At 35.4% G+C, this 12179-nt stretch overlaps 1 protein-coding gene across 5 annotated transcripts in view; it reads left to right on the forward strand.

Annotated features, from left to right (window-relative positions):
- The first annotated feature begins 294 nt into the window (after positions 1-294).
- The window catches only part of LOC138706532 (uncharacterized), a 45327-nt gene continuing 33442 nt past the window's right edge, over positions 295-12179 (forward strand). For 4 of the 5 annotated variants that reach the window (XM_069835924.1, XM_069835928.1, XM_069835925.1 and 1 more), the window contains exons 1-5: positions 295-519; positions 3626-4009; positions 9601-9663; positions 10533-10595; positions 12052-12093. In XM_069835924.1, coding sequence (XP_069692025.1) covers positions 316-519; positions 3626-4009; positions 9601-9663; positions 10533-10595; positions 12052-12093 — 756 coding nt within the window. In that variant the 5' untranslated portion in view covers positions 295-315. Of the gene's footprint in view, positions 664-3625; positions 4010-9600; positions 9664-10532; positions 10596-12051; positions 12094-12179 lie in introns of all 5 variants that reach the window. The other variant, XM_069835929.1, reaches the window with a different exon arrangement.

The following is a 12179-nucleotide window of genomic DNA, read 5'->3' on the forward strand; positions in this document are numbered from 1 at the left end:
TTAGCCTACTTTCACTACTAGCAGGAAAACCTGTGTAAGAAACAAGTGACTAATTTTAATTACTTTCGTGGAACAGAACATAAACTTCACTTGCAACTAATAAGCTTGATATAATAAAATACAAATATGCAAGAACCTTTCTCTGATATGTGTTAGTCATAAGAAATTTACACGTAAAGGACTAAGTACTAAGTACCCTTTAATTTTGTGAAATATGTCCGTCGACCACCATTTTAAACGAAACCCACTAAAATCTTACCCGTGACAATGAGTGTGGAGATGATGTAACCAATCTTCCATCACTAAACAAGCAGAATGTTGCAAATCGCATTCGCTAAGTGTTTCATCATTATAGTAAACGACTATCTTGCTCTTGTGATTACTGCTGACCTCTGTGCCCGTCTTTTATTTTACAAGTCTTTTTATTCTTATCGTCCATTAATGTTTTCTTCGTACTCGTGTCTCGAAAACTGTGATCGACAAAGCAAGATTAGCTATTCTTACAAGAACGTCAACAAGGTAAATCCATTCAAAAGTCCTTATCAGCTCACTAAATTTCAATATGGACGTTGGGTTTATAACATGAATTTCCTTATTGTGCTCTAATATAAGTAACTTCAAACAGAATTTTGAACTTTAGAGAAGAAATAAAGAAGAAACAAGGTAAGAAAACATTTTGAATAATAATTTTGGGCTGAAACCAAAACATACCTTCATCATTATTATCTTCATATCATCATCAGGGACCACAAACTTATCCTTGTACCTTGACCACAACGCCAGTAACATAGATTAACTTTGAATGCTTGTATGTTATTTTCTGTCAGTGCCGGAATGCACATTAAGAATATTAACACGAACTATTATATACCTAATTGTAACTAAATTATTATTGGTTATTAAGAGAGAAAAATTCACTCCGTGCTGGAGTCCGAACCCTTGTCCCCAGTTCTACTCACTGGACGCTCAACAACTAGGCTACGTCGAGGCCCAATCCACAGCACTGGATCGAATCCTTCTCCTTTTGCATTTTCCCTTAGTGGCCTTACTACATGTTCGACATATACAGGGTGATTCACAAGGATTTACCGTCCCTTACGGAGCTTATTTCCGAAGACATTCTGAGCAAAAAAGTCACATAAACATTTGTCCTAATCTAAATATTTTCAGAGTTACACTAATTTTAAATTGTTAATAAAATACCTTTTTCTTTAGTTCTAAGGGTAAAAAAGTATTACAAATAGAGAATGAACTATTCAGAAGTGTCATTTCTTTAATTAGCTAGAGTCGACGGCAATTCGGAAGGCGGTTGTCTGCTAGCGTTTGCGTCGAGAGAGACAGATAGAGAGAGCAAGGCAGCGTACAACATTGCCACATCGTACTTCACGCGCACGTGCAATACAAATAGCGCAGGAGAGAATTTAGATTATCAAAAGACAACGGTTGATTACTGTAAGCATGACACCAAACAAACCCTCTTTCCTTCACTAACAATATTCTTTGCAGGTTCTCAATCCCACACCACATGCTTCTGCAGTCGTTTCTTGCATGTTGGCAACGTTGCTGCCAGCATCAAGATGGCCGGCAGCGTTCTGCTCGTTAACGTTTTTAAAATAATTATACACCTTAAACACTATTTTCCGCGCCTGCTTGTGTAATACTTGTTTTTTTACTGTCTCTTCTTCCATTTATTTACCTTACATACACACAGAGAATGTTAGTTTTACTTATTCAATGTATTGAAACACTCGCACGTGAACAAACGAACTCGGGAAGTGCTTGTTATAGACTGATTCTGATTAGTTCTACTGTACAAGCTTGTGACGTCACATACCAGAAGTGCTACGACGCATATAGAAGCTAACCGCCTTCCGAAATGCCGTCTAGTCTAGTGTTCTGAAGCTTTGTTTAATAGAAAATCATTGACAACACATTTCATCTGTTATCTGATCTGTTCACATCAACGGCCTGTGTCTTCAATATTATTTTAAACATAACATGATCACCAACATCTAATCACTGACCAGTTGAACAAAAGTGACTATAGTCGCGTCCCTGTTATTTCCGACGTGACTTCTTCTCTTTGCTTAAGCCTTAGAAAGTAAAGGCTCTATAAATTCCAATTAGGTATTATTGTTCGCCATTTTTGTTCTTTCGTTGCCGAGCTACCAGACGAGGAATCTGTTTGCTGCACCGTTAAACATTATCATGTCGTAGCTCCTATGATAAAATCGACTCTCATAGGAGCTACGACATAATGTTTATTGATGCAGCAAATAGCGTCCTCGTGTGCTTTCTTTTAATGCTAACGAAAGAACCAAAATGGCGGGCGATTATATTCATTATTTATCGAGCCTCAGGTAGTCCATAACGTCATCAGCAGCGAATGACAAGACTCGCACATTTAAATGCAACTGATCTGCAATGTGATTGGCTGTCGGAAATAAGAGCAACGCGACTATAATATGGAATCAGCTATACAAAAAGACAATGATAGAGGTCTACACTTTGCATCATGATAGTTAAACCCCCTGGTCCCAGTAGCCACTAATGCAGTGGTGACCAACTCGTGCCCTTTACAGTGGCGTAGCGTCAATGTAAGCTAAAAAGTTCAGCTTCCCCAGTTAATAATTTTATAATAAACCTGCAGTCTATGGACAAATAGAATTTATATTTACGTGTTAAATATTGTAATGCGGCAGCTCAGGATGATTTGTGATGCAGCAGTAAACAAGAAGCCTGCACACACCAGCTTCCAAGCAGACTGGTTTCTCACACTCATTCTTCTGTGTAACTCACTCTGCAGATTTTCCATCCCTTTCTAACTAAACTACCCTGGTCGCAAGGCTCTCAAGAAGCTAGCTTTGACATTGAAAATAAGTAGTTTCCGAGTTATCCCTTTTCGTCAGTTGTGTTCAATTGAAGTGTTAGTGTGCATTGTGGCTGATATAATAAATAATGAGTGAAATAACAGTTCCTGACACCAATTTACTTGAATTTTTTAGGACAATTCTATTATCAAGACTGACTTACGAACAAAAGTGTAATCTAAAAGCAAATGACCGAGTCCCTTGCTGTCAATGAAGAACACAACCAAAAGACAGATGCATACTTACGTAATGATACTAATACTGTATCTATTGACCGTTAATATTGTGATTTCTCTAAGTATGACATGGAGTGAGCTAATGTTATACGTATATGTGTCTATTTGTTAGAGATATGTGTAAACCGTGAAATCATATTTTACTACCACCATTTGAGGTCATGCCTTATTGGTGTTACTTATGAGGTTCCAACCAATCTTCGACTGCTGACTTGACATTGACTACTATTTATTTTAAGACTGTATTTTTGTAATACGTTTTCTCATATTGCATGAAAGACAACTTGAATTAGCTTCCCCTGCTCAAAATTTCATGCTACGCCACTGGCCCTTTATACAAGAGCGATCTGTGCTGCACATGTGCACAGTAAGAGCGCATCGCCTCACCCAAAGAGTTGCCCTTTTTTTGCTCGTAAGTTCACGCAGTGTTTCGTAAGAACAGATGAGTTGGTCACTGGCTGCTATAATTGCTGATCTATTTGCTTTTGAATTTCAAAGGCCTGAAAAATTTTTTTGCAGATGACTTCGCTGTCACAAATGCCACCTCAGATGTTCGATGTGTCTTGCCAGCTGCCTCTGTTGGTGCTGTTAAACTCAATCCTTCAACAGAGGGGAGTGAAGTCGAGTGAAGCGGGATGGCGCTTATCGAGTCTAGTACACGTGTACACGGAGGTCATCAGGAGTGAGCAGGAGGCTGTATTCAAGTTGAGAGAGTCGCTGAGAGAGTCCCTGAGAGACTGCAACAGGGACAGGATCGAACTAGCCAACGAGAAACTGACACTGGCAGGCAAACTCGACAAGGAGAAAGTGAAGAATGATGATTTACAGGATAAACTGTTGATTATAAGCAACAGGAGCAGGCAGGTGGTACAGCAGGCAGAGAACGCAAGATTTGAGTGTGAGGTAAGCACCAGACTGACTATATTCAAATTCTTTAAGGGGAGAGGATGGTATTTTTTGGTGAAAAATGAGTAAATTAAAAAAAATCTTTAAAATACTCTGTGATATGTGTGGAATGCATAACATAACATTTTGTAGGTATTTGTGCCCTTATCGGATGTTGAGTCGCCATTTTTAAACTTCCTTTCTTTAAAATACCCTTTGATATGTGTGAAATGCATTGCATAACATTTTGTGGGTATTTGTACCCTTATCGGATGTTGAGACGTCATTTTTAAACTTCCTGCGCTATGTATTTTTAAATCACATGCCCACTTGTATCAGTTTCCAGTAACTTCATTTTTTTTTTGCTACATTGCCAGACAAAAATGGATATAATTTCTGAACTATTAAAGATACATGCATGAAATTTAGAACACATTCTTTAGACTATTAGGAAACTTTTCTCTGTAACAGAATTTTGTTAATTGATTTCATTTTAAAAATACGTCCGTTTGTTTGCAAGAAAGGAAATCAGAAAATTGTTATTAAATTTTAATTGTTTATTTTACAAACGAGGAATTAATATCAAAATTCTGTTACAGACAGTTTGTAGAACATGCTTTTACAAATACATTGCAAAAAACTGTTTGAATCTATCTTTAAAAACGGTTTAGATATATCGGTTTTAGTACAATCCTGCATTGGGTAAATTTTTTTCAAATTTAGGCCCCCAAATATTTTTTTTTCCAAATATTTTTATTTGGTTGAGTTGCCACAGCTATGAGCATTCTACATACAAAAAATTAGTATTTTACACCAAATAGAAAAAAAGTTTTAAAAAATACCATCCTCTCCCCTTAAGCAATCAGACAACTAAACAAAGCAGTCAAGAAATAAGTTAATAATCAACCAGCCAATTAACTATAAAATAACTAATTATTCAAATAATTGGTTAGATAATTAATTAATTAATTTACTCTGTGGAGTTAAGGTCATCAGGCCTTCTCTTCCACACAACCAGAAATGCAATACAACTTCAAAAAAAATATACATCATCATGCAATTAATCTAATGTAATAACAAATGACAGAATGGATATGATCTAAAAAACAACTGAACATACAAGTAGATAGAAAATAATAACAATTAGTCTAACATACTAACAATGACACAAAAAAGTAAAAAGATATACAATAAATACAGACACAAAATAACAGTGACACTCATCATCATTATTATTAACCAAGGAAAGATAAGCTGTTCTAGTATCCTGGCACAAAGACACGAGAAAGGGTTAATTTAACAAAAGGAAATTATTGTCAAAATACCGGTACTAAAGATTTCGTGAGATAAAACATATTTTTCTATTTTGAATCTTGCGTACACTACTTTTAACACTTGAATATAATTAATTAATTAACTAGTGGACTTACTCGTGTTAATTATGTAAGTTAACTTATACACTAATATACCAATACATGACACATTACACATACTAAAATAAATGCTCATAGACAACAACACACCACAAGAATACATCGAAGAAATCATCGAAATCAAAGACATCATAACAAAGCAAAACTATTTCACACACAACAACAAATACTACACCAAACAGAAGGACTGCCAATGGGATCACCTATATCCAGCATACTAGCAGAGATATTTTTACACAACATAGAACAAACATACATACTCAACAATGAACACAACAAATATGCAGACAGCATAATATACTGGCACAGATACATAGACGACATATTCATACTATACAAAGGAAACAAAAGACAAATACACAAACTACACCAATACATAAACAAATTACACCCAAAACTTCAATACACACTAGAACTTGAAAACAACAACTTTATAAATTTCCTAGACATCACTATAACAAAAATTGACAACAAACACACCTACAAAATATACAGAAAACCAACCACCACCACCACACACAACACATCTAACCACCCCATACAACACAAACATGCTGCATTCAGGACAATGGTACACAGATTACTCAACATACCCATGAGCCAACAACACTACAATGAAGAAGTGAACACAATCAAATACATAGCACAAGAAAACGGATACAATCCAGACATAATAGACAACATCATAAGAAAGACAAAACAAAAACTTAAACACAAAAACACGCAAAACACAACACAAACACAAGAACACAAGAAATACATCACACTAACGTAAGAAAACAAAAACACATATAAGATCGCATCTTCATTCAGAAAGCAGAAATACAACATAACATACAGAACAGAAAACACACTACAAAGACATCTAAACACACAAAAAATACAAACAAATAAATACAACCACACAGGTGTATACAAACTCACATGTAATAGTTGCGATAAGTTCTACATAGGACAGACAGGCAGATCATTCCAAATACGCTACAAAGAACACATTAAAGCAATAACCAGAGGACACAATACATCTACATACACCGATCACATAACCAATGCTAAACATACATACAATAACATAAATGCGGACATGGAAATCCTACACATACAACCCAAGAACCAAAAACTCAACACATACAAACACACTAAAACACACCCCGATCAAATTCTCAACACACAGATCAATTTCAGTACACACACACACTTTGACTCTACTTTTCAACAACTTTCAACAATCAAACGCATGCACATAACAGGCAGAGAAGTTCGAGATGACGCCGAGATCTAGTAGGCTCTAATGATGGTGTGTGAAGCACCGAAACAGCTGTAAGCCACACAAACTTACATAATTAACACGAGTAAGTCCACTAGTTAATTAATTAATTATATTTTTCTACTTTAATTTTAAACTATGACAATGTCCGGCAATCCCTGACGTCACTAAGTAATGAATTTCAGAGGTGAGGCAACGCTACAGTGTGGGAGGATAAGTCTAGAGAAGTTCTGTGACAAGGAATAGAGGGAATAAATTGATGCTGATTTCGTGAAGCAGCGAGAAACTGAAAGCGTGAAGACAAGTTATTTGGAGAAGCGTTTTGTAAAATTTTGTATAGAAGTGAAAGAGCATGTACAATTCTTCTTTCCTTTAGTCGAGCCCAGGAGAGCAGCTCAAGAGATGCTGTTATACGGTCAAATTTCCGAATATTACAGACGAATGTTACACATACATTATGAAGACGTTGTAATCTCTCATTAATCGGTTAATTAAGAAATTTGTTAAATAAATATTTCATTCCATAACTAAATTGTTCTACTTTTTGAGAGAAAAAGATATTTTTTCAGGCTTATGGCATTCTCAAAATGTATTAGATTTTCCAACGTTGATAAATGTGAAAAATAAGACGATCAATCAGTCTAATACCTAGCATTATTTGAAACTGCAACAACAGCCATTGCATTAAATGGTAAAAATTTTCTTGAAGGCATTTTCAATTTTACTTTCATAATTTTGAATTTTCAAGGTATAATTTTAATGTTTATTGAAAGGTTCAGTAATTTTGGGATGAAGAAATATGTCAAAATTATAAACCTACATTTCAGAGAAAGTGTGAGGGTAAAAAGGTTATGAACACCTGAACTTAGCAATAAGCCGTTAACGAGAAGTCAATAAAAAAAATTACCCTTTTGGAGGATGCCACACTAGAATTTTATCGCATGTAAAGGTCAATAAATTAATTACATGCAGTGGTGAAAATCGACCGGTTCGCACCGGTTCGGACGAATCAGTTGTTAAATTATTTCTAGGTAATATTTGCAATTACTATGGACATATAACATAATTATATGTTTAACATAGGTAGTACTCATGAGAGAACAGGTTGTTAAACTTTTTGAATATCACCACTGATTACATAAGAATAATTTTATAAATAAATACCGTAGGCCTATGTCATTACTTATCACATAACAGGATGACAACTGCACATGTCCACAGTTTCGTTGTCATGAAATTTGAGCCAATATACAGTGGCAGTCAAAAAAATAGAGCCTTGTTGAAAGGTAGTGAAGTAACACACATAATAACAACATACAATTATTTTATTAATGCAGTCATTTTGTATAATGTACAAGACAACATAAACTAAACATAATGACCTTTATTTGCATTAATCTTTATAATAAAAAAATATCTGTACTATGTACGTATAATGTATCAGGTCAAAATAATAGAGCCACTTGCTACAAAATAGGAAAAACTACTCCAACATGTCTGAATTTAATATTTGGTTGGATACCCTTTACTCTTCAAAACAGCAAGACATCTTTTACCCACAAAGTCTACTAACTTCTGACAAAGACCTACTGGAAGTGAGTACCAAGCATTTTGGATTGCTTCCCACAGTTGGTCCAGATTTGTGGCCTTTGAACGATCAATTCTTTTGTTAACAATTTCCCACAGATTTTCAATAGGATTTAGGTCAGGGCTCTGCGGTGGCCACTCCAATATACATTTTCCGTTTTAAGGAAGATTTTTACTACTCCAGCAGTATGTTTCGGATCGTCGTCATGCATGAATTGCCATACTAGTGGCATATTTTCTTCGGTATAAGGTAACATGACATCTTTCAAAATACCTTTATACATTTCCTTATCCATTCTGCCATTGATGCGAAATATGGGACCGACACCGAACCATGAAAAGCATCCCCATACCATAACGTTACCACCTCCATGTTTGATAGTTTTTATGATTGTTTTCCTGGTTTGGTGGCCACCTTACGTACACTTTCCCATCAGAGGTGAATCTGTTAAACTTAGATTCGTCTGACCACAAAACATTATGACACCAACAATCATCTTTATCCTTGTGTCCTTTAGCAAATGCCAATCTCTTTTTGATATTTTGTTTGGACATATGAGGCTTGTGTTTGGCTAGTCGATCATTGAGGTTCGCATCACACAGCCGTCGTCTTACAGTCGATGTTGATGCATTCAGACTGTTCTCGTTTGATAATACTGTAACTCTTTCAGCCGCGGTGCAGTTAAGAAAGGTTCCTTTTTAACTGCTCTAGCTATCAGCCGGTTTTGGCGCAGAGAACTTTTTCGTGGTCTTCCTCGTTTTTTGGGCATCACTTTAGTTTGTTTCGATTGTTTTATTGCGTTCTGTACGCGTTTACGGGAAACATTTAGTTGCTTTGCAATTTGATTCATACTGGTGCCATTTTACCACAAACGAAACATAATACTGCGTTGATCTTCAGTTGTATGCTTTGTTCTCCCCATCTGCATAAAAATATGTTCTGAGTTGAAAAATATACCTAATACACTGCATATAGCATGGATGCACGGTAATAAAAAAAAGTGGCTATTCAAAAACACTAGTATATTTACATGACATTACGTAGCTCTATTTTTTTTAACATTATATGTTTACCTTTCTATCTTCTGTGCTGCCTCAGACACGCAACTATTATTCCAGGACGTCAGTGTGGTGTATAGATGTTTTCTACAACACGAACTAATAACAACTGCTGCGCAGAACTCTTTACATATGGTACAAGTAGATAGACGTCCGCATCTTTATCTCCAAACGAGCATGGCTCTATTTTTTTGACTGCCACTGTATTTGGCTTGCCTTGAGTATGTTGGAGCAGTAATACATCATAATAAATTTTCTTCTAGGTAAATCTGGCCGAAACTAAAGATAATGTTACCAAGTTGAAGGAGGATTTGCACGCCAAAGAGGTGAGTTAATCTCATGAAAATCATGTCTCTCTTTTACGAAGTCATTCATTTGTCCATCTGTATTTCTGTATTTAAAGTCCCCTTTCAATAACAGAAGTTACTCAGATTATTATTAGACATAAAGGGAAACATTGAAGGAGGGAAATTCGGTGCTGTGGATTGAATTCGGCGTAGCTCAGTGGTCAGAGCATTTGGTACGTAGAACTAAGGACTCGGGTTTGATACCCGGTGCTGGAGCGAGTTTTTCTCCTCAAATATTACTGTAATTAAGTTTTCGTTAAAAATAGTTATAATTATTACTTTTTAATTTAAATTAATTCCACACGCACTCATAATCAAAATATTAATATAATAAAACAAATGGATGCAGATTTTAATGACATTTTCTTCTATAATAATTAGGAGAGCTAATATAACAAAATATAAATTTTTAACATTGAAATCCCTATGGTGCGTGTTCCAAGTCACCACTCGGTATGTACTGCTTGTTTGTAAATATTATATAAATTTATTTGAGGTAAAAATACTGACAAGTAACTTCCTGAGATCTAAAAATGTACGTACATTAAAAACACAATTTTTTTTTAATTTGAACCTTATTTTTGCACCAAAACCTGAGTATCACGAAATTAGCCAAGTCTGCCCTACACCTAAATAAGAAGATAAAACGGAACTGTGGCTAGCCACAGCTGGAACCATTCATTTTCTCCGTTACACACAAAGTAAATTTGCTGTACTGCCAAAAAGTAAAAATGTATCTGACTTCAATTATTATAAGTTGTGGTTTAAGTAGATGGATAGAAATGATAATGCACAAATTCCAATGTGTCATGCTGGTGTGGTCATGAAACTTTTTTTTTTCATTCTAGGTGAAATTGGCAGAGGCTAACGACAGTTTGGGCAAGTTGGAACAGGATTTGCAAGCTAAAGAGGTGAGTTACCTTGAATAGGTTTTATTCGCCTTCCTTCACAGATTATTATTTCCTTCATTTAATGACCCTGTTACACAACACAGAACTGCACGCATTGTATTCTTCACCTGACATAATTAGGAACATTAAATCCAGACGTTTGAGATGGGCAGGGCATGTAGCACGTATGGGCGAATCCAGAAATGCATATAGAGTGTTAGTTGGGAGGCTGGAGGGAAAAAGACCTTTGGGGAGGCCGAGACGTAGATGGGAGGATAATATTAAAATTGATTTGAGGGAGGTGGGATGTGATGATAGAGACTGGATTGGTCTTGCTCAGGATAGGGACCAATGGCAGGCTTATGTGAGGGTGGCAATGAACCTCTGGGTTCCTTAAAAACCAGTAAGTAAGTAAGTAATGACCCTGTTAGAGTTGTCAGGGACTATGAAAAGTTGACAGTCAATAATGGAACAATGGTAGAATGAAAACTGCAGTAATGACAGAAGTACTTGCGCTTTGTTTATTACAAACTAGATATACTCGTGTGCTTCGCTACACTTGTTAGAAATAAATATTGACAAATCTAAATACAGTTTTGTAATTACTTCGTGAATAATAGCGTTTTGTATGTTTGCTCCTGAATAATTTTGAAAGTTGTATTTAAAACTATGAATTTAACTGTTATTTTCATGCAATACTTTTTGGAGTTCTTCAGTCAATTCTACTTTTAAGATTGATATTATATTAGACTTAATAGACAATTGGTCAACGTCTGAAATGAATTATACTTGTAAGAACCGAAGGCTCTTACTCTCAGCTAGAAGAATATTTACAATTAAATGATAAGCCTATGCTTGAACTTTAAATGATGGCATAGAATTGACTTCATGTATTCTTTTGCACCAAACGATGCCACTTGGAATAAGGTGTTGTACTGTTTTATATTATTTAAAAAGTGTGTTGATAACAGATGTACTACGATAAGTAAGGTTTCAACTGAATTTGGGAGCTCTTGAATCTCAGGAGGAACAACTTTTACAACAGCGCAAATAATCCATTTGGTTCACTACCCCAATTTTTGCAATGCATTTCTTGCATAGATTATTCATTTTATCCATTTTAACACAATTCAAATGGGCATAGTTAATATTTGGATTATAAAATAATGGAATGCCAAGCTAACGTACTATTACTGCATACCGGTACTAAATCAATGCACTATCGTTGTTTGTTAATTCTCTGAGATGAAAATGAATGTGGTACATAAATATTATTTTAAGAAACACAGGAAACGAATATGGGTAAATTATGAGGAATACAATACAATACAATAAACATGTAGCCACGCCAAAATAAAATCCGGATCAAACTTCAAAAGAAAGAGAGGCAAATACATTAGTAGGTACCTTGCAGTCCAGCAAAATGATTTTACTCTCTGTGCTTAAGGATTAACAAGTTATGACGTCTTTATTTCAGAACGAAGTGAATGAGATGGCGTTCTATCTTCAAGAGTCTTACGTAAGTGCACTATTTTATATTTCCCATATAGCCTATATTCATATTTCCCATAACCTATATTCTTCAATGAACTCTCTGTACATTTA

The sequence above is a fragment of the Periplaneta americana genome, chromosome 9 (assembly GCF_040183065.1).
Source record: "Periplaneta americana isolate PAMFEO1 chromosome 9, P.americana_PAMFEO1_priV1, whole genome shotgun sequence".
Classification (NCBI taxonomy): Eukaryota; Metazoa; Arthropoda; class Insecta; order Blattodea; family Blattidae; genus Periplaneta; species Periplaneta americana.